This window comes from Zingiber officinale, chromosome 3A (assembly GCF_018446385.1).
Source record: "Zingiber officinale cultivar Zhangliang chromosome 3A, Zo_v1.1, whole genome shotgun sequence".
In the NCBI taxonomy this organism is placed as follows: domain Eukaryota; kingdom Viridiplantae; phylum Streptophyta; class Magnoliopsida; order Zingiberales; family Zingiberaceae; genus Zingiber; species Zingiber officinale.
In genome coordinates this window covers 20,697,671-20,720,295 of record NC_055990.1, presented here as the reverse complement: position 1 = coordinate 20,720,295, position 22,625 = coordinate 20,697,671, and the positions used below count along the sequence as shown (strand labels likewise).

Sequence of the window (22,625 nt, the reverse complement as noted above, 5' to 3'; positions counted from 1 at the left end):
TTTCGACGAATCAGTGACTCTCCTAAGGAAGTCGAGCCGGACGCTCCTTCAACGTGGGCGGACTTCAGCCGCTCGAGAGGTTGTTGCAAACCCTCAACCACCCCAACACTGGGAGTCCGGTTGGTCGTCCCTTCGCCCACCACAACGGGCGTCTCCTCCCTCTCACCAAGCGGATCTTCATGGGAGTCGACCGGCTGCAGGTCGTGGCTCGCCAGTTCTTCAACAGCCACAGCATTGATCACGACGTCCTTGAGCTTCGCCTTGTTGGCTAGACGCATGCGCAACATGACTTCCGCTGCAAAAGAGGAATAAAAATCAGTTAGTATTAAAGGAAGGAACGAAGAAGCTTCATACCTAGGCTAGTCGGGAGTCGGGTGCGGATCGGACTTAGGCCGAAGATGTACAGGACGCCCTCAAGCAGCAACTTGTAGATGTCATACTTCTAATCGGCCAACATCGAGGCGACGTACAGGTAGTCCGATCGACTCTTGTATCGCTTGAGAGCCGGTTGAGGGGTCAGTTCGAGTTGCCAGCTGGTAGAGAAGTCTGGCCACTCGAGAAGGCGCATAAAGAAGAAATACTCCCTTCAATGCTTGTTGGAGGTCGGCAATTTATCAAAGAAAACAAGACCCACTCAAGACTAGAAAAGGAATGTCCCCAGCTCGGACAATTTGGGACAATAAAAATAATAGAAACCCCGAGGAGTAAGGGGAATGTCGTGCAGATGAAATAAAACAACGACACAACACAGTAATTGGAAGAAGTTCAACACAAGTTGAGGAAGGGAAATGCGAAAATATTTACAAATTGTGGGAATGAAGGGATGGAGAGGGAACTGCAGACCGACGATAAACTGGTCCTAGAAGAAATAGATACAGCCAGTCGGTGGAGAATTGGGCCGATCAGACGGAGAAGGTAAAACAATCTGATGATCAGAAGGAATTTCGAATACATCTCTCAAGCTCTTAGCGTCACCTCCATCGAACCTAGACTCCATGGATGTGTACCTGAATCCAGGGACAAAGGCAGATGGCTGTAAAGAACTTGTCATTGGGAAAACAGAAACGAAAAAGAGGTTGAGGGGAAGAAATGTGATCGAAGAGGAAGAAATGCTACTGAAATATCACCAGAATGCAAGAAGAAAGACCGAAAAGCTTCAAGAATGGGGCGATTGGAAGGAAGCTTACTGGGAAGAAGGTCATCGGAGAACGAAGGATGCACAGGAACAGAAGATCGTCGGAGGATGAAGAACGCGTCGTCGGAAGCACTCGAGGAAGACTGGTCGAAGGAAGCGACGCGGCGAGCTTATAAGCCTCGGGCTCGGCCGACCGGAGCCATCCAATCTAGGTCGCAGAAACTCAGGCCAAGATCTCATAGTTGAATTCAAACAGCCAAACGTCACATTACACCTGTCACGTTAGGCGTCCGACGACATTGGGTGTGACACATGGCACCCCGCCACAGGTCGACATTTAATGACGGCATGGAAGCGCGCTCAGCCTTAATGCGTAGGGATTTGCACGATTTCCTAGAAATCTAGGTGACGTTAGCCCAATCGCGCTCGCCTAGTGAAGTCTCAGAAAAGAAGCTCAAGTACGATGGCCTGTCATGCCGATCGGCTTAAGGAAGCTCGCCTACAGCCGAACGACAAACTTCAACAGGTCGACCGACAGGGTGAAGTCGCTTCTCGAATAGAAACCACGCATTGTTGAAGGCCGATCAGGAGGAAATTTGCTCACACAATTGTCCAGTCAGTCGGACTTACAACCTCCTTCGACTAGACTTGAGGGGGAGGCTTGTGATGCGGTGATGATAAGGGGCCCTACCTTACTGCCACGGTGGAGGTCAAAGTCAAGGTGGTAAGCGCGCATAAGGCATCGGCCGGTCGGGCGAAGCATGCCCCGACCGGGGAGAAGAATCCGATCCACCGCTGCCATCGACGGGGGAGCATTCAAACAACCAACGCTCAAGGGAGCAGTATGCAAGAACCGGGTCGAGTGGCTCTTCCGCTCGGCGTAATAACAGACTCGACATTAGCCGAGAACGCGGACAGTGGACTTTCGGCTGAGCGGCTATCCCGCTCGGCCAGACAACAGACAACAAGTGGACAGTGGACTTTCGGCCGAGCGACTATTCCGCTCGACCCGACAATAAACAACAAGTGGACAATGGACTTACGGTCGAGCGGTTATCCTGCTCGGCCCGACAGCAGACAATAAGCGGATGGCGGAATTTCGACCGAGCGACTATTTTGTTCGGCCAAGCAAAAGGCACAGCATGCTATCTTTTGACATCCTTTTGGAAGCTAGTGCAGCTAACAAACGACATGGTCAGACAGAGAATCGTACGGCGGAATCGTACGGCTCGTTAAGGTAATGTGTCAGAGACACTTTACTAATAGGTATTTTCAGGGAAAGCTTTGAGATGCATGCCTGCCTTGGGAAGCGTGTACGTGCGCTACAGGAGCTCTATATAAAGGGGGTCCAAGTATCGACGGAGGTATGTGATATTTACTGTTGCACTACTTTTTTCTTGTTGCTCCGCTATTTGCCTCTTCTTCTTCGTCAGAGACTGACTTAAATATTGGAGGGTCATTACCGGGATCCCTTCCCTGGCTCGACATTGACGCCACTTATGTTATAGGTCGGAGCGAAGTCTACAAGAGGTCAACGGGAATACCACATTCCTAGCATTCATCTCATCGACTTTCAAATTAGGATCATATGAATTTTATGAGTTTTTTTTATCGAATGATATAATAATCAATTTAATATATTTTCTCCTTTATTATTATTATAAAATAATAAAAAATAGAAACATAATTATCTTTTATAAAAGATATGCTCGACTCGTTAAGGTACTGTGTCAGGGACACTTTAATAACAAGTCTTTTCAGTGAAAGCTTTGAGACGCATATCCGCCTTGGGAAGCGTACACGTGCGCTACAGGAGCTCTATATAAAGGGAAGTCCAAGCATCGACAGAGGTATGTGATATTTACTGTTGCACTACTTTTTTCTTGTTGCTCCGTTATTTGCCTCTTCTTCTTCATCGGATACTGACTTGAGCATCGGAGGGTCATTGCCAGGATCTCTTTCCTGACTCGACATTGACGTCACTTATGTTGCAGGTCGGAGCAAAGTCTACAAGAAATCAGCGGGAGCGTCATATTCCTAACATTCATCTTATCGACTTCGGATTAGGATCACATGAATTTTATGAGTGTTTTTTATCGAAGAATATAATAATCAATTTAATATATTTTTCCCTTTATTATTATTATATAATAATAAAAAAATAAGAACATAATTATCTTTTATAAAACTTCGTACTGTTTTTTATAAGTATTAAATGTTATTTTTTAAACGCGGGTGTAAAATACCACTAGATAAAAAGTAATAACAGTTGTTATAATAGTTATAAATCACAGTTGTTATAATATAATTTATTAATATTAATAACAATTGAAAGGTCTATGTTACAGTAGTTTTAAACTAGCGGCTTGCAACCATGCTAAAAATAAAGTCAGTCAAAAAAAAATTGTACAACAGCAGGAGAATGATACGTATTTTTGAAAATTAATCAAAAAGAGCTTCCTTTACAAGCCTGATTAAAAAAAAAAAAACTCTTTTTCATTTTTATCCAATTTTTTTACTCACTTATGAAAATTGAGTGTCTGAAAATGACCGGTTCGATTCCGGTCCGGCTTTTGAAGAACAGTGGAGTGGACCACCAGTCGCCTAGAAGAAGATTGACAACCTGCGCTGTATAAATAGCTCAACTAAAAGGGAATCCAAAGCTCTGAAGCCCTCTTTTTTAGGTCTCTCTCTTTCCTCTCTCTTCGGCCTCCGCCGCTGCCTCCGCCACCGCCGCCGCCAGCATCAGCAGCGGGGACGAGAGGAGTAGCTGATCTCCGCTACTTTTCCTTCTGTATCTTCATAAAGTTGATATCTTTTTAGCTCGCTTTTTCTTTGCTTCACGTTCTCGATCAGTCAGTAGCGTAGGCGGCCAAAAAGGCTATGGATGAAAGGATCCCACCTCCTGGCTACTTCCACTACTCCCCCTCTGGTGTCCACTCATCCCCCTCGCCTCACCACCCTATGAGGCCTTCCGCGGCCACCTCGGATAGGGAAAGGTTCCTCCTTTTTCTATCTTTCTCTCAGTCGTGATTCATGATCCTTTTTGTGCGATTGAGTAATCGCGTGCACTAATTAGCTGGCTCCTCCATTTATCAGAGTTTTTTGTTTTGATAACCCCTTGAATTGTTTCTGATTTGTGCGTGACTGGTCGAATTCTTTAGGGGTTTACTATAGCTGGTGATTCTAGAGTTTTGAAGTAGTAACTGATTAAATTGGTTGCCAACAAACAACTTGTTTTTTTTTCGTGTCACTATGTGGAGTTTTTCGGTTGGATGTGTTTTAGTTAGTTTGTTTATTATAATAAGGCATGTAGGCGCAGTTACGGTGGAATTTGATGAAGTTTCAATTTACAGTTGAGTGAATTTAGTAACCAGCATATAACAGATGCAGCAAATATATAGGGATTATGTACTTCCTAGAAAATCATGCATTTTAGTGTTTGAAATCAATATGATAAACATAGGGAAGCTGAATGCTTGTTGATTGTATAGTGTGCTTCATTCATGGCTCAGTAACTGTCGTTGTGAAAGAACTGGAGCTATTTTGCAGGTACTTAGCTGAACTACTGGCTGAGAGACAGAAATTAGGACCATTTTTGCAAGTATTGCCATTTTGTTACAGGCTTCTAAACCAAGGTATGCTCTCCTGTGTTTCTAGGCTGGCTGTTATAACATCCTCTTGCAGAATTAGCTTGATGGATTCTGAGATGTTCTTTTCTTATACTCGTTAATTTGAAAATTTTTAAAAATCATTTCTATTATTTTACTTGATAGCTCTTATTGTGTATATGCTCAAGCAAGGTTTTACAGGTCTTACTGCTTCAGTATAGATTGTTGTTGAACTTTCTCTCTTTCCTTTTGGAAACAGGACATGCTGTTTGTTGGCCTCAATGTCTTCAACCTATATTTTTCGTCTTCGGAATTTTTAGCCTTTATTTTTCCAGCTATGTTGGTCTGTAAAATGATTGGCTCTTGATTTGTTGCAACTACTCTGTCAAACAATGTTCTGCTTCACCCATCTCACTATTCAGGAACCCAAACTTGTTGCGCTGTATATAGCTTCCATTGAAGTCAACCTGTTTGAGTGCAGGAAATGACTTTCCAACTAGTCCAGATCAGCGATTTCATCTTATAGACTGAAAAGAAAATTCTGCAGCATGCATCAATGAAGTTTATGCTGCAACCAGCCAAATTTATGATCATGATGATTAAGATATTAATTATTCTTGCAGAAATTTTGAGGGCTTCTGCTTTTGTATCTAACCCATCATTTACTGACCACGAGAGAATTGAGCATGCTTCCCCTCTAAGGTTGACTGGTCACCCACTCAATGGTGGACCCATGGATTTGGAGGGAAGGTCTGGAATGTACACGGAGGTATGCTACTACTTGCTTTTCTTTCAGAATCATAATCAATGCAACTTCATGTTCAATCTATGAATGAGTTCAATCTCTTTATGTGTGTCTTCATGCAATTATACCCCTTTGGTTTAATCTAGGAGATTATGTGTCTTTTTGAGTTAATCATATAAATTTACTGATCTCATCTTTTGGTTGTTTGTGTGTAATGTGCAAAATGTGCCACCCTAGTCAATGTTTATTCCACAAGATTTAAGTAAGATACTGTCTAGTTGAAAAACAACTGCAGTAGCAAGTATATATGAACTTTGATCACAAAACACTAGCCGTAAGGCTTTAGTTAGATTCTTTATCATATCAATTCTTACATGGAAAATTAAATTAACAATATCATTTTGCATGATAGACTAATCTTCATCTTCTCTGTCTAAGCATGAAAGTCATATCTTCCCCCTTTAATTTAATTTCTATACAAAAAACTTCCATGATTGTTTATTGCATCGATATTATGTTTCCATGAAAGTCATATCAGAACGGTTTAAGAAAAAAACTGTTTGAGAAATTGCAAGTTGTCCAGGAAAAGACCTAATAGTTGTAAATAGTGGTTTGCTTTTTAACAAATACAATTCTCTAGTTATAAGGTTACCTAATTGCGGTGGCATTATGCCACTGGCCATGAACTGAGAGTTGTGGTCTTTTACCTTTTGAAGATTAACACTGTGAAGAAGTAAGATTATTGGCGGTGGAATCAAATTGTATTGACCTATGATTTCTTTAGTTACAGTTTAAAGAAGAGATCAATGATATACATTGAGAAATGATGGAAACATTTATTTATCTGTGAATCCATTACCTTGGGTGAAGAGTCAAGCAAATTCTTTGCTAATTTGCCCCTGAACTTTTATTATGATCTCTATGATTTATGAGGGCATTACATGAGCACCTTTTTCTTTCAAAAAGTGTGCTTTAGCTAATGTAACTCCTAATTGTACTTGGTTTAATTTGAATTCCTTGTACTTTAGCATATCCTGGCTGTGAAGTAATTAACATGTCTATCACAATTCTCTTTTTCTTTGAGCATTTTTTTTAATGTTCTTTCTTCTTTTGTGGCTGGATCATTCATTAACATCCACATTCTCTACTTTCAATTCACCAATCACCAGTAGTCTTCAAATTGTAGACATTTCAAGCAATTTTTATTTTGGAGTTAGTTTTAAGACCTAAACGTTGAACATTCCCAAGCCATGATTTATTGCATTCTGAAGATGAGGATCAACCATAAGCAACTTGTGGAATTGTTTCATTTACATTTTTGTCAAGAGAGACAGCAGCCTACAAAGTAGACTCATTTAAGTAAGTATACAATTGTTTCCATGCTGAAGCCGTTAACTAGCTTTCAGGATGAAATTGAATAAGGATAAAATTCCTTTAACCAAGCTAAAATTTTCCACCTCCAGTCCTAGGGTTCAACAAATGCATAATTGATATGATAATTACAATAGAGCTAATTGAACCCAATTCAGTAAAAAGTAAGCATAAAAAAGCCCTAACCCCCACCCACTTTTTCTTATTCTGATCCTTATTTCCATTGAAGCTGCCTCCAGCCATCAATTGGCATTGCAGCATAGATCACTTAACTCAGCCCTCTCTATTTTCCCTCAACTTTCAACCATGTGACATTGACCAATGTTTGCAGCCCTGAGTTTTTCACTTTTTGCCATCAGCCAACATTCACATCCTCGTTTCATTCCAAAGTACTAAAAGGCATTCCTTTACCTCTTTCACTCACTTTAAAATGACAATTCACCAAAGAACCCACTTAACCAAAAAATCCAAAGGGTGCACCAAACTTTGGAATTTACCAAAGGCGCATCTATTTCCCAAAAATTGCATCATCTAACCCGCTTTAGCGGGCTCGTTACTACCCAAGCCATCAGTTGACTGAGCAATCGACTAGAAGTCACGCACAAGTTGACTGGATATGATTCACTGGTTGCAATCAAACACATTACTACGTTAAAGCCTCAGGTTTATGCCCAAATCTTACATCAATTTTTGAATTGATTTACTACACTGTTTCCCGTGTTTATTGTTAGGAAGTACAAATATGTTTCATTTGGCATACCTATAAATATCAATTTGTTGTTGGATCCGTTTATATGATTCCTGAAAACTGCTTACAATATTTCTTATAAACTTATATCTTGATGTTTTTCAATTGGAGGAACTGCTCTAATCCGTGTTATAAGTTTATTTCTGGAAATTTGATTGTTGCTTAACTATTCGTAGTTTCCATTTTGAGATGATCTCACCACTGCTTAATTTGTTTTCAGGAAAATGAATACCTCCACAGAATGGGGGTCCTCCGAGCATCAAGTCCAGGCTGGGGTGGAACTCCTGGTCTTGCTAAAAGTCTTGTAAAGAAAGTTGTGAGACTAGATGTTCCTGTTGACAAGTATCCAAGTGTATGTTTGTGTTTTCTTAGCTTCAACTAGTTAATCTCTCAACATGTATTAAACTGCTGGTTTCATGCGTTTCAGTACAACTTTGTTGGTCGTTTACTGGGACCACGTGGGAACTCCTTAAAAAGAGTTGAAGCTTCAACTCAATGCAGGGTTTATATACGAGGTCGGGGTTCAGTGAAGGATTCTATAATGGTATGTGGATATCATGTAATATTTATCTTAATGTAAAATGAGTATATTCCAATCTCCCAAACCTTGATGTATCATCCTGACTATTAACTTTTTAAGACCTACCTACATAAAAAATAGATCTGTCTTTATGTTTGAAGGTAAAATAATCCATGTTTTTGAATGTGATATGGGTTTCTCTTGTCTTGTTTCTGCTAGAGTATGTTGTTCTTTGTACAAGTGACACCGATATTAAGTTAACCGAGCATTTTAGAACCTATGCAATTTTCGATGTGGCCATTAGCATCTTATAATATGTCCTAATGGATTGTTATTATTAACTCAAAAGCTAAGGTGCATTATTTCTTGTCTTAATACTCAAGTTTTCTCTCTTTTTTTTGAACAGGAAGAAAGCTTACGGGATAAACCTGGATATGAACACTTAAATGAACCACTGCACATACTATTGGAGGCAGAATTTACGGCAGACATAATTGATGCTCGCTTAAACCAAGCTGTTGCCACCCTTGAAGATCTTCTGAAACCTGTGGTAACAAAAACCTTCACCTGGGTTGCATCCTCCGTGTTGTTCTACAAGATGTCCACACGAACGTTATTATCGAAACATAGTCACTATTCTAACTCCAAATCTTGCAGGACGAGTCAATGGACTACTACAAGAAGCAACAGCTCAGGGAGTTGGCCATACTCAACGGCACGTTGAGGGAAGAGAGCCCACAAATGAGCCCAAGCGCATCCCCGTTCAATAGCACTGGCATGAAACGTGCTAAAACAGGACGGTGATACAATATTTTTGGTTTTCGATTACTAAAGCCATGTCTTAATACCGTGCTCACAGATTCTTAATACGTACGGCTGCTACATGATGTCTATGAGCAGGGTCCTGCACTCGTATGAAATATCTCCGATCAGTTCTTCAAGTTGGTCATATCCTTTGTTACACCGTTAATTCATATTATAGTTCCTTGAACTTCTCCAGAAAATGACTAGTAAATTTGTTTATTTGCTTATTCTTTAGAACTTCTCGCTTGAACTGAAGAAAACTCTGCTCCAGATGTCTCACAATATCAGCTGTTGTGTTTAACGTATCCTTGCTATTGTAATCACGTGTGTAGTGAAAAACAATGACATGCTTGAACTATGTGATGGTCTGTAAATTGCCTTATCTTTTTGTGCTTTCTACTCGTAATAATAATTTATTATTTTTTAACTCCGTTCATGACAAATCACTCATGATCAGTTTTAAGTCCGGACAAAGGATAAGGATTGTGTTATAGGTTGTCAATCAGTTTTAAGTTCAATCAGTTTTAAGTCCGAACAAAGGATAAGGATTGTGTTATAGGTTGTCAATCAGTTTTAAGTTCAATCAGTTTTAAGTCCGAACAAAGGATAAGGATTGTGTTATAGTTGTTAATTGGTATTAAAATTATGATAAATTTTTAATGAATGAATTTATTAAATTATTATATTAATGTTAAATTGTTCTCCGGAAAAAATGTGCTGTACGATTTGATTGTAATATTTTAATAAGGATTGTTACATCTTCAGAATTTGAGTGTAATGTTAAATATGTAAGAGTTTGTGTTATAGGATTTGACTGTAACGTATCAGTAAAAATCATTATTTTGAGTGTAATATTAAATAGGGAAGAGTTCTTATACTATAAGTTAGATAAGAATAGATATGATAGAAAATTAATAGTTTAAGATTTAGAATATAAAACACAGGAACTTTCATTGATAAAGTAATTGAAGTAATAGATACGATGATTAATAAAAGAATTAATATTTTATGTGTACAAGAGATAAAATAAGTAAGTGAGAAAATAAAGATAATAGAGAACTTATGTTTTAAGTCATGGTATACATGAAAAAATAAAACAAGAAATAGAGTGTGTATTGTTGTAATTAATTTGTTAGAGAATAAAATTGTAGTAGTAGTTAGAAAAAGTAAATTGATTATAACCCTTAAGATAATAGTGATAAAAGAAATAATAAACATAATTAACGTATATGTGCTGTAAGTAAAATTAGATGAAACTATCAAATCAAAGTTTTAGAACGACATAGATGAAGTATTACAAAATATTTTATCAAATGAAATAATTTTAATAAGAGGTGATCTAAATGAGTATGTCGGGGTGAAAAATGAAGGATATGAGAGGGTACATAGGGATTATAGGTTTAGAATGAGAGATGAAAAATGAAAAAATATATTAGATTTTGTAATAACATATGACCTTATATTAGCTAGGCCACATTGACTTTTTTTTATGATTAAGAAAAAGAATATAAAAATTTGTAAAGATTTAAATGTCATCCTTGGACAAAGTTTAACTACTCAACATAAGTTAATAGTATTAGATATATGATTTAAGCATAATATCAATAAAAAAAAATACATACGACTCCTAATATTAAATGGTGAAGTTAAAGGATGAGAAGTAAAATATATTTAAGAAGAAATGAGTACAAGTATTAGGTGAAATATATGATAACTCTAATACGACATGAACTAAGAGTATACTTGATGAGTCAAAAGGGCATACACGACTAAATAAGAAATTTGAATGGTTAATGAAAAAGTAAAAGAAAAAGTGAAGAAAAAATGAATAACTTATAAGAAATTATATATTTGTAACCATAAGAAAAATTAAAAAAATATATACATTAGTCACACAAAAACTAAGAAAGTAGTAAATCAAGTAAAGAATCTAACTTTTGAACAATTATATTAAAAATTAAATTAGAAAGGGGAAAAGAGACATTTATAAAATAACTAAAATGAGAGAAAGGAAGATGAGATTTTATCCAAATAAAATGTATTAAAGATGAAGATATTAGGGTACTAGTAAACGATGGAGAAATAAAAGAACAATGGAAAAGGTATTGTCATTAACTTTTTATTGAATATTTAGGTGACCAACTTAACTTAGGTAATTTAAATAAATCAAATGTGTATAAAAATTTAATTTTTTATTGTAGAATTCAAACTTCAGAAGTAAAACAAATTTTAAATGAGATGTACAATGGAAAGTCATTGGACCAGATGATATTCCGATAGAGGTATGAAAGTGTCTGAGGAAACAAAATATTGAATAATTTATAAAATTATTTAATATGATATTGAAAATGAAAAAATATCTGATCAGTAAAGGATAAATACTTTAGTTCTCTTATATAAGAATAAAGGAGACGTATAAAATTATGCAAACTATAAGTGTATTAAATTAATAAGTCATACCATGAAATTAAAAAAAAAATTAATAGAAAACATATTATAAAAGGATACTACGTTGATCGAAAATTAATTTAGGTTCATGCATGGAAAGTCAACAATAGAAACTATACATTTTCTTAGACAATTAATTGAAAAATATCGAAAGCAAAAAAAAAGTTCTATTTCAGTAAAAAGATGTGTTAGTGCAATATATATTAAACTAATTAAGGATATGCACGAGAATGTAACGACCAAAATAAAGACTTCGGTAACTGAGATATTTCCAATAAAAATAGAATTACATCAAAAGATCAACTCTGAATCCCTATCTTTTTACACTAATTATAAATTAACTCACTACACACATTCAAGACACAGTATTGTGGTGTATATTATTTGCAGATGATATTATTTTGATAAATGAAACATATGAAGGAATAAATGTTAAACTAAAATCTTGACGGAAAACATTAAAAAAAAAATTTTAAGCTCGGTAAAATAAAGACAAAATATATGAAATTTAAATTTAATGATATTAGACATAATGAGACAATTGTTAAAATAGGAGATGATGAATTATCCGAAACCAAGAGTTTTAAATATTTAAAATTATTTTTACAAAACAATGAAAGAATTGAGAGAAATGTCTTGTGTAAAATACAAGTAACATAATTAAAATAAAAAAAAGGTCAGATATTTTATGTGATCGTAAAATACCTCTAAAATTTAAAAGAAAATTTTACAAAATCACAGTTAGACCTACCATGTTATATGAAGCTGAATGTTGAATTATGATTCGAGCACATGAGTAGAAGATGAAAATTAAAGAGATAAGGATATTAAGATAAATGTGTAAACATACTATTGACATAATAAAAAATAAGAACGTAAGTCAAAGTTATATTTATTGAAAAAAACTTCAAGAGACATGTTAAAATAGAGCAAACATGTACTTAGACAATATAACAAACACACATATCAAACCAGAAAGATTAAAATAAATTTGATTAACAATAATAAAATAAAATAAAATTTATTTAAATATACATGAAAGTCATAAAAAAAATCTAAATAACTAACCCCATCTAGTAAGATAATACTTTATTGTTATAATTATCGACTTATAGTGGCTGATGATTACACAAACTTGACTCATGTTAACTTTGATCTCCGTCTCCGAAGGTGCACCAGTTCGAGTTAAACCTTCACTGAACAGTTTTGCTTGGTAGGTTAATCAAATTGATTAGCATTAAGTTGCATGAGACGACCAGGCTTGAAATGGTCACTGGCTGGAAGGAATTGTGTTGTGCTGATGCAGTGCTGCTAGAACTATCAAGACAGGAATCAGAAGAGGGAAAAGATGCCAAATATGAATCCTAACCCTCATTGCAAGAGCACCAACGGTCCAGCATCGTCACGGTCATAGTCATTGCCATGAAAGCCTCACAAAGCTAGTTGTCTTCACCATTACTGACCTCACACAAAAGCTTTGACATTGATGTGATCGTCACCATTGTTATGGACGTCATGAGTTTTGCCACCACAAAGGTACCATCACAGATTTCACAGGGTTAGTAGTTACAATTTACAAACATCGTCAAACAGGAAGTTATATTAACTCAATTGGAAATACCACAAATCAAAAGGTCGACCAATTCATAGGCAGCCAGATTTTCAAACACTGATGACACAGATTAGCATACATATTAACGTCAATCCTAACATTTTTTCCCCTTAACAACCAAATTAGAGATATCTACCAAACAAAAGACAAACCCAACACAGACATGCGCCAAACTTGAATGGTTTAGCCTACAAGCTGAAAACAAACGTGAAAGGGTTTAGTCTACAAGCTGAAAGCCATGCAAAAGTGATCCTCTGTTGTTAAGAGTAGCCCTATCATACTTACCGTCCGTTGTTCGTCATACCTTAGCTCGCTTATTGCTGCTGCAGCTTGGGCATTTGTACTGCTTGATGTGCTCGGCGCGGGCAGGTGTGATCCTGACACACTTCCCATGAAACCACTGTTCACACAAGTCGCAGCATATCCAGAACTCGTCCTTACCATAGCTTTCGCCGCACGCACCGCATGGGGTGTTGTCATGCTCGTCATTGCAGTCTTCAGGACCCTCCATGTTATCTTCTTCTTCTTCTTCTTTGTAAGGAGGCATTGATGGTGGTGACTTGCGAGATTCTGCCTCACTGTACCGCTGAGAAAACAATTCCAAGGGACGGAAGAGATGAATATTCGAGAGAAAATATAATTCGAAATGAAAAGGGAGTGTGTGCCACCTTCTTGGAGCCTGATTTATTGCTCTTACTACTACTATTAGGATTCTTCTCTTTTGACTGCTTCTTGACTGTTCCGGTTACTACTTCATATATAGTAGGGTGGTTGTTCATCATATTGAAAAGCCTCCTTCTGTAGCATTGAATCGTAGCATCACAAACATCAAATATGTTATTATTTGGTAAGTGGTATTCTGAATTCTATAAACCAGGAAAAACAACGACAACTACAGCAAGGCTCGATGATAAGAACCTAAAAGGGCGGTAATGATAACATTGGTCTGTTACACTAGATTGCAATCTACGATCTATTCTACCAGAATTGTCCACTTCCATGTTGACTGGCCAGATCCAAAAAACCTAGAATGGAAGAAAGCACAAGTCTCTTTAACAAAAGTCAACTATAATACCAGTATTTGATGTACTTTGTCTTGTAAAAGATGGGATAAGTAATTAATTAACACCAAGTACAGATAGCAGGGAGTGTGCTTATTCTTCAAATATCCAAACCCCATTTTGGTATTGAGTTGATGCAAATTTTGATAAGAAAGATACTTGTACCCAAGTCGGCTCAAGTACTTGACTGATAATTAGCAAAGGTATGAGATATGATCGACCAAAAATCTTGCTTTGTGTAGCCGTAAATTCAAGAAGAATATCACATCAACAACAAAAATATATTTGCAGGCTAAAATCTGTTGAAATGCAAATCAAATTTCAACAGAAAAAATGGATAAAATCCTTAGTAATTGGGATTAACTAAGTTAATCACAGGATGGGTAGAGTTTAGATTCTAAATGCAGTATTTGGCTCTACTAATAAGCACCAAACCTGAGCATCCATGTGAAACGAGCGAAGATGCAGTTTCTGGCAACGATGCCTTTGAGCAGAAAAAACAAGTGTAGTCAACAACAAATTTAACACATGCACATTCAGAAATCAGCGAAAAGAAATGCATCGCAAAACAATTTAAGAACTGCTATTCTCCGTGAACTCATGAAGAGGAATCATCATCCAAAGATATCCATATTAAACTCATGCAGCAAGATGGCTAAGGATTTTCATAAACTAGTAGAATAATTACAAAATGCAACACCTGTAGCCAATATCTATTATGTTTTTATGTTTCTTGCTAAAAAATGTACACCAGAGCTAATTTATCAAATTCATTAGAGCATAAAAGAAGAGCAACAAGAAAGATAAAAGCCTCAACTGTATGATAATCAATTACCTTGACTCTTTGTCAAATCCAAAGCGTGAGCTAAAATAGAAGGCAACTGCAAGTAACCATGAATCACTGTGAACTGCAACTAGTGCTAGCCAATCTTTCTCAGCCATTCCATCCCTAGCAAAATTGATTCCTAAAGCTGGCTCAGGAAGTTCTGGTGGCACTTCTTCAGCTGGCAGGTTTACTTTCCATGTCTCATTAGGAAATCCATAAAGCGACAAGTTCTCTTTTTCTGCATTTTTTTCAAATACAGAGAATTTGAATTTAATAATGCCCATGTTAATAATACTTAACAAACTAAAGAATCAGTAAGAAGAAGTTACAGATGAGTATTGTTATATAGATTGATAAAAGATAAGCCATCAAGTGTTCTCTTAAACAACACAACAAATTCTAATTAGTGTTCGCACAATCTTTATCTAAAAAGTTCTTTGGAAAGAGGATACAGGACAATAGAGGCAGCATAAAGATACATCTTTGAATGAAAGTAATACTGGCTAAGTTGCCTTGGTACAGGGTACTCTTCCTCAAATAAACATAGGTTTATCACACTCATAGATGTGAACTTCACACTCATAGATGAAACTTCACAATGTACTTAAACATAGTTCTAAATTACTTCTTTGGAAAGATCATGTAAATTGGTCAGACCAAAAAATTGCGTGGCTCTTTTAGTGTGTTAGTAAAGCTGCCATCGAACAACATCATCCACTCCTGAGGTTTCAAAGGCTAAAACAAGGAGCTTGTTAAAAACAGTTCATTACAAGCCAACAGTTTCTTGCAGAGCAGAAAATAGCGCAATCAACGCATCAGAGCTTGAGAAATCCGACCGAGGCTCAGCCGAAAGGCCAACAACATTAAATTCACTCTCACCTGGATCGCACTGCTGGTAGAACTTCTCGACCTCTGCAGGCCAAAAGGAGCATTAGAAACCAGAGGCGTGAAGAATAACGCGAAATATAGTAGGAGAGGGTGTGAGACCAGTGGTGAGAGCCTTGATCATGCCGGCACGGCGGCCTCTGAAGTCCCGGAAGACGTCCTCGGGCGTGCGAGTAACGCGCGCCGCGCCGCCGCCGTCCATCTGCGAACCGCCACCTGGAGGCATGAGGAGGCACAAGAGAAAAAAAAAAAAAAAAAGAAGGAAACTTTGAGCCCCAGAGTAGGGAAGAAGCTGAGATTCCGCCCCGGGAAAGGGTGAGATGGGGGGAAGTTAGGGTTTTGAGTACCTGTGAGGGAAGGACTAGAGCTTCGGTCAGAGTAGGAGCGGAGCTCGCCGTTGATGCGGCGTCCCGAGAAGGAGGAGGAGGGGAGAAAAGGCGGAGAGGGAGAGGAAAAGGGAAGGAAGGGGAGGAGAAGCTGGCGGTGGAGCTGTGGAAGATGATGTGTGGCAATGGATAGATTGTGCGGACAGGATACTGTATAAGGGGCGGCACAATCTCACCGGATGGGTGGCCAGATTCACGTATATATGACGATAAGCCCTAAAAGACAAATTCCATAAATATTTTTTTTTCGCTTTTGCAAAAACGCCCAAAAGGTCTTAGGAGTTAATGATAACTTTATTTTCTTTTAAATGTTTAAATTTAAATTTTTAGAAATTATAATTTTTTTTCTTTCTCACGGTGCTTAATAATTACCGTAAAATTTGTTTGCTCGGTAACTAACTTAGAAATCGAAGGTTAAACCATTCAGAATCACGGTTAAAACATGATTACAATCAAGACATAGATTATATGAAAAGAAGCTTATTTTTAAAAGTTAACTAGTCTAAAAATGAAAGAAATTATTCTTTTGATATTACGTCCATCAAAAATTAATTCATTGCATTATTTTTTTTTTCAATTATGTGTTCGTCAAAAATTTATCCATTCATCTTTTATAGTAAATTTATAAAAATTTCAATCCTTTTAACCTTCAAAAATATCATGATTCCAAATGGTTATGATACAATTCATGATTTACAATCATTTAAAAATATTATTTTATATTTTTTAAATATATATATATATATATAATTTATAGATGTGAAGATTTTTTTAAAAAAAGAATAAACTTATTTAACTTGTTAATCTATCCACTTAAGCATTAATTTCTTCAATATCAAAATATTTTTACTTAAAGGTACATTTTTTTTATTTTTTTATAACTTTCGTCCAAATATTAACTTTCAAAAAGTCTACGGTCAAAGTAATCGAGAAGAACATTATATTAAATGAATTGTTTTTATTTTTTATAATAATAATTTTTTATTTAATATTAATATTATTATATTTTAATAGATTGTGTATATATATATATATATATATATATATTAAATTTTATCTTTTTATTAATTTTATATATTTGATAATAATGAATATCTCTTATAAATTTATTATTAGATATCTCATATAGTATTTAAAAATTTATTGAATGAATAAATAGATAAAATAAAATCGAATAAATTATTAATAGAGTTAAGTGAAATTAATAAATTTAATGAATTAAAAGTAAAATTATTAAAATTTTATAAAAAATATTAAACAAAAGGTTATTATTAGAAAAAAATTCAAAATAAAAATAAATAAATAAAATAAATATCAGTTCAGTCGATTCAATTCAAATTAGGCATTGAACCGTCAGTTTGACGGTTTATTTAGGATCTGTCCCTTAATTGGTCCATCGGATAGGGCCTATTAAAATTTTAATCGGTTGCATGGGTAATTTGCCCAACCCGATTTAGTTCCAAACCGGATTTGATTTGGACGTGACCATGTGGTCAGGTCTATAACTATGTGTACCCTGCATTCATAAAGAAGTAAAACAAAGGGGTTAAAAAGAAATCTAACTTTGTAACTTTTACAAGCCCTGAGTAGTAGAGTGTTTATCTAGTCGCATTTATGATTTCATTCTGTGTGGTACTTTTAAATTTATCTTGATGGGATGAAAATTTTTCATGAAATTGAATTGGCCATCTCCATGAATAATTGATTTGAAAAGAATGATACCTAATTTATTAAAATAAATTACAATTTTTACTAATCTTTCAATGACGTGTCTAAAATTTAACTATTGATGAGTGACTCATATTTTGATAAAGGTCAATGTGACGAATGTCATGAAAGAAAAAATCTGTTAAAATTTTTCATAATAAAATTCTATTACAATTTTATATAATAGAATTCTGTTGTGATTTTTTATAACAAAATTCTGTTACGATTTTTTCATAACAAAATTCTCTTATAATTTTATTGTGTCTAAGATTTATGCATTATTTATAGGGATTATTGTAAATCTATTGTACAATAACAAACACAAGAATCATATAATGTGATTCTCTTATGTAGAAAAAATTCTAATAAATCTTCTGTCGTTTTTTGGAGTAGACATGTCATCAAACCACGGTAACTCTTATTCTTTTTCTCCTCCTTCCTCGTGTTTGCTCTCTTTTTATGTGTCTTTGTCTTGTTGTTTTGCGTGATCTCTTTCTCTCTTCCTCTTCTTCTGTTTTAGAGGTTAAGAGGTGTTGCCCCCTTCTTTGCGCAATAATTGGTATCATAACTACAGGTTTTAGAGGATTTATTTGACATGTCGATGGAACCGGAAACTTCATATTATGGCAGAGAAGAGTCAAGGACTTGTTGGTGCAACAAGACATGATGAAGGCACTAGGAGAAAGGAAACCCGAAAGCATGAAGAGATCAGATTGGGAAGAACTTCAGGTGAAGGCAGTGGCGATAATTAGGCTTTGTCTTACGGATGATGTGATGTACCATGTTATGGACGAGGAGTCACAGGTGGCAGTTTGGTAAAAGCTGGAAAGCCGGTGCATGTCAAAGTCATTGACAAACAAGCTATATCTCAAACAGAAATTATTCGGGTTGAAGATGACAAAAGGAACTGATCTGAGCCAACACATCATGTATTCAACCAGATTGTAAGTGATATGAAGCGGGTTGATGTGAAGATCGAAGACGAAGATAAGGCGCTGATGTTATTGAATTCTTTACCTTCATCTCCTATGAATGAGAATTTAACTACTACTTTGATGTGGGTAAGGAAACTCTTAAATTGGAGGACATCATAGGTGCATTGCTAGGTTTTCACCAAATGAAGAAAACAAGCGATGAAATTTCACAAGAAGAAGTACTTATGGTAAATAGCAACCAGGAGCATAGTAGAAGTAAATCTCGATATGGATCGGGTAACAACAAGTCTTGTTCTAAGTCAAGAAGGAAGAAGGTGATCACGTACTACAAGTGTAGAGGCAAAGGTCATATCAAGAGAGATTGTCCAAAGATAAAGAAACATGTTGCAGAGAACAAAGGTAGTTCGGCAAAGTCTGTAAACATAGTTAAATAAGAAAATTTAAAGAGCGGTGATAGAGATATGTTATCAACTATGTCGAATTCAGAGTAGTTGACGGATGCATGGATTTTAGACTCTGCATGTTCATATCACATTACTCCAAACAATGAGTGGTTTGACACTTATAGGGTATTGGATTCTGATTCAACCTTGATGGGAAATGATGTGTCATGCAAAGTTATCGACATAAAGAACGTCAGAATCAAGATATTTGATGGTGTGATCAAAATCCTATGTGATGTCGGATATATACCAGAGCTAAGGAATAACTTGATCTCACTAGGCACACTGTATGGTATTATTTCCAATTACAAATCAGTGAGCGAGGTGATGAAGGTCAGCAAGGGAGCTCTGACGGTAATGAAAGGACAAAAATAGCAGGAAACATCTACAAGTTGATAGGGACTACAGTTGTAGGTGGAGTCACCTCGATGGAGTCTGAATCAGACAATACTGTCTTGTGCCATATGTGACTAAGGCATATGAGTGAACGTGAGATGCTAGAACTTCACAAGAGAAATTTGTTGAAGGGTATTAAGACATGCAAGTTAAATTCTACAAATTTGATGTTCTTGGCAAACAAAGCAAAGTACAATTTAAGACGGTAACAAACAAGGTGGAGGGGATTCTGGACTACGTATATATGGATCTCTGGGACCAGCCAGTGTAGCATGACGTGAAGGACACTTATATTTTGTGAGTTTTACTGATTTCTCACGAAAGATCTGAGTATACTTTATGCGTCATAAGTCAGCAACTTTTACAAAGTTTAAACTGTGGAAAAGTGAAGTGGAGAATCAGATTGGAAGGAATATCAAATGCCTTAGGTCAGACAATGAGATAAAGTACATAGATTTAAAGTTTCAGGAATTTGTAAGCAACATGGGATAATGAGACATTTCTCAGTTCATAAGATACCTCAGTAGAACGGGGTAACGGAAAGGTTGAACAGGACAATCGTTGAGAAGGCACGATGTCTCAGGCTGAATATAGGGCTTGCAAAGAATTCCTAGGCGGAAGCAATTAACATGACATGTTATCTCATTAATAGATCACCAAGGGCAACACTAGAAGGTAAAGTATCAAACGAAGTATGTACAGGGAATCAAGTAGATCACTCTCATCTTTGAGTTTTTGGATGTCCAGCCTATATGCACATATCTAGTGAGGAAAGATCAAAGTTGGATGCGAAATCAAATCAGTACATTTTTCTGGGGTATCAGAAAGGAGTTAAAAGCTTCAAACTTTGGGATCATGAGGCAAACAAGATGGTCTACAACATACTCGGGAAGAAGGAAAGGAAACACCACAGAGCAACATGGAGAAAGATGTTATGCAGGTGGAGCTAGAGACTCATGACTCCGATGATTCTAGCTCAGAACACACGGAACATCGTACAATAGTTGGTGGTAGAACGAGACAAGTCGTAAAACCACCCACCATATACGGATTTGAAGACTTGGTATCTTATGCCCTTATCACTAGTAGTGAATACCCTACATCTTTTCAGGAGGCAATACACATTTCTAAGAAGGACAGGTGGACGGGTGCTATGGCAGAGGAGATGCAGTCGTTGCATAAGAACCAAACTTGGGATCTAGTGAAACTTCCTAAATGAGAGAAAGTTATAAGGTGCAAGTGGATATTTAAAAAGAAAGAAACAATGTCAAAGGGAAAAGAAGTGAAGTTCAAGGCTCGGTTTGTAGTAAAGGGGTATTCACATATAAAGGGGATTGACTATAAAGAAAATTTTCTCTCCAGTGGTAAAACATACATCAATTAGAGTGGTATTAGCTTTGGTGGCACATCACGATTTGCAGCTGGAGCAAATGGATGTGAAGACGACATTTCTTTATGGAAAATTGGAGGAGCAGACTTTTATATCACAACTTGAGGGATTTAGTCAGTCTAGACAAGAGCGGTTGGTTTACAAGTTGAAGAAATCACTCTATGGATTAAAACAATCTCCTAGGCAGTAGTACAAACGTTTTGATTCATATATGATTCAAAACGAATATAGGAGATGTGAGTATAACTACTGTATATATGTGAAGAGTCTTGAAGATGAATCATTGATTTTTCTTACTATTATACGTAGATAACATGCTCATTGCTGCGAAGAAAATGAAAGACCAATGCGATAGATGTCACAGAAGAAAAATCTGTTAATTTTTTTTTAATAAAATTCTGTTACGATTTTATATAACAGAATTCTGTTGTGATTTTTCATAACAAAATTCTGTTATGATTTTACTGAGTCTAGGGTTTATGCATTATTTATAGGAATCATTGTAAACCTATTGTACAACAACAATCACCAAAATCATATAATGTGATTATTTTGTGCAGAGAAAATTTTAATAAAGATTCAACCATTTTTTGGAGTAGGCACGCTGTCGAACCACGGTAACTTTTCTTCGCTCTTCTTTTTCTCATTCCTTGTGTTTGCTCTCCTTTTGTGCGTCTTTATCTTGTTGCTCCGCGCGATCTCTTTCTCTTTTTCTACTTTAGAGGTTGAAAGGTGTTATCCCTTCTTTACGCAACACTAACTCTACTTAGGAGATTCACTAACTAAACAACAAGGTGTCATCCTTCAAATAACAACAAAGAGGATTCTATCTTGAATGAAGGTTGTAAGTCAACCGTTGATTCTTGGTGCGTAGAATGAATAAATGAATGACCGCTCATAGATCAATATTGATGACAGCGGATCCTCTGGACCGTACTTTATGATTCAGAGGATGGACCACATAGGTTGATTGGTTGATTTGGGTGGACCCCACCTGCTAAATAGGTAGAGTCCATCCAAGTTAACCTACCAACCTATGTGGTCTATCTTCTAATTCGCAAAGTGTGGATCAGAGGATCCCACTTGGATATTGACATGATTGAAGTCCTTCGACCACGATTTACATGTCACATGAGCTCCACAGTCATTAACGACGTGGAACAGGTACAAAAAATTAGTTATTATTTAAATAATATTTAAATTAATATTTTCAATTAGCTTTTCATTATATATATACGACAACCCCGGAATGATATAGTATTAAAACCGTATTATTCAACAAATCTAGATTTTAAACCATCTCATATTGTATGAGTACAAGAAAATCATTTGAAAAATTCAAAAGTAACATTGACAAAGGGTTCACTAACTTAGAAAATTTTCCCTATTCCATTTCCTTTGAAATAGTTCTTTAGCTATTCTTCTATTAGTGCATTGTCCCTGGGTTATGGTGTTACGGTAGGATATTTAGGTTGTCATTCAAGCACCTGTGATTAGATCTCGAGGTATGACACATTTATAAAAAAAATTCTTCTAAATGGGCTGAACTAACGGATGCTGGACTTTTAGATTGTTCATCATGCGTACTTCTCAATTTATCCT

General features: G+C 36.1%; 2 protein-coding genes across 6 annotated transcripts; one reads left to right on the top strand and one right to left on the bottom strand.

Annotated features, from left to right (window-relative positions):
- Nucleotides 1-3,771: 3,771 nt before the first annotated feature.
- Nucleotides 3,772-9,361, top strand: LOC122051328 (KH domain-containing protein At1g09660/At1g09670-like). 2 transcript variants are annotated; one of them, XR_006131428.1, is made up of 8 exons: nucleotides 3,772-4,134; nucleotides 4,688-4,773; nucleotides 5,370-5,515; nucleotides 7,831-7,962; nucleotides 8,038-8,154; nucleotides 8,537-8,680; nucleotides 8,788-9,071; nucleotides 9,170-9,361. XR_006131428.1 is itself a non-coding variant. In XM_042612402.1 (7 exons), the coding sequence occupies exons 1-7, from the start codon at nucleotides 4,019-4,021 to the stop codon at nucleotides 8,932-8,934; spliced, it is 888 nt and encodes a 295-aa protein (XP_042468336.1). In that variant the 5' UTR covers nucleotides 3,772-4,018; the 3' UTR covers nucleotides 8,935-9,361. The 2 variants fall into 2 exon arrangements, 1 of the variants encoding a protein (XP_042468336.1); XM_042612402.1 differs by having other exon boundaries at nucleotides 8,788-9,361.
- Nucleotides 9,362-13,000: 3,639 nt separating this feature from the next.
- LOC122051327 (PHD finger protein ALFIN-LIKE 8-like) lies at nucleotides 13,001-16,293 on the bottom strand. Of its 4 annotated transcripts, none has more exons than XM_042612398.1 (7): nucleotides 16,114-16,293; nucleotides 15,869-15,982; nucleotides 15,761-15,793; nucleotides 14,891-15,119; nucleotides 13,663-13,792; nucleotides 13,299-13,580; nucleotides 13,001-13,189 (listed from the first exon to the last, which is right to left on the bottom strand). In XM_042612398.1, the coding sequence occupies exons 2-7, from the start codon at nucleotides 15,966-15,968 to the stop codon at nucleotides 13,178-13,180; spliced, it is 786 nt and encodes a 261-aa protein (XP_042468332.1). In that variant the 5' UTR covers nucleotides 15,969-15,982; nucleotides 16,114-16,293; the 3' UTR covers nucleotides 13,001-13,177. The 4 variants fall into 4 exon arrangements, with proteins under 4 accessions (XP_042468332.1, XP_042468331.1, XP_042468334.1 ...); XM_042612397.1 differs by having other exon boundaries at nucleotides 15,869-15,968; nucleotides 16,114-16,292; XM_042612400.1 differs by having other exon boundaries at nucleotides 13,280-13,580; nucleotides 15,869-15,968; nucleotides 16,114-16,291.
- Between the last annotated feature and the right edge of the window lie 6,332 nt (nucleotides 16,294-22,625).

Excerpts from the sequence above, each read along its gene's own strand:
- LOC122051327 (XM_042612398.1), bottom strand. The coding sequence starts at position 15,968 with ATGGACGGCGGCGGCGCGGCGCGCGTTACTCGCACGCCCGAGGACGTC. Across the intron at positions 15,794-15,868 it reads GATCAAGGCTCTCACCACTG|AGGTCGAGAAGTTCTACCAG; the intron begins GTCTCACACCCT and ends TTTGGCCTGCAG. Across the intron at positions 13,793-14,890 it reads GGATTTGACAAAGAGTCAAG|AAGGAGGCTTTTCAATATGA; the intron begins GTAATTGATTAT and ends TCAATGCTACAG.
- LOC122051328 (XM_042612402.1), top strand. The coding sequence starts at position 4,019 with ATGGATGAAAGGATCCCACCTCCTGGCTACTTCCACTACTCCCCCTCT. Across the intron at positions 4,135-4,687 it reads GCCACCTCGGATAGGGAAAG|GTACTTAGCTGAACTACTGG; the intron begins GTTCCTCCTTTT and ends GCTATTTTGCAG. Across the intron at positions 5,516-7,830 it reads GGTCTGGAATGTACACGGAG|GAAAATGAATACCTCCACAG; the intron begins GTATGCTACTAC and ends ATTTGTTTTCAG.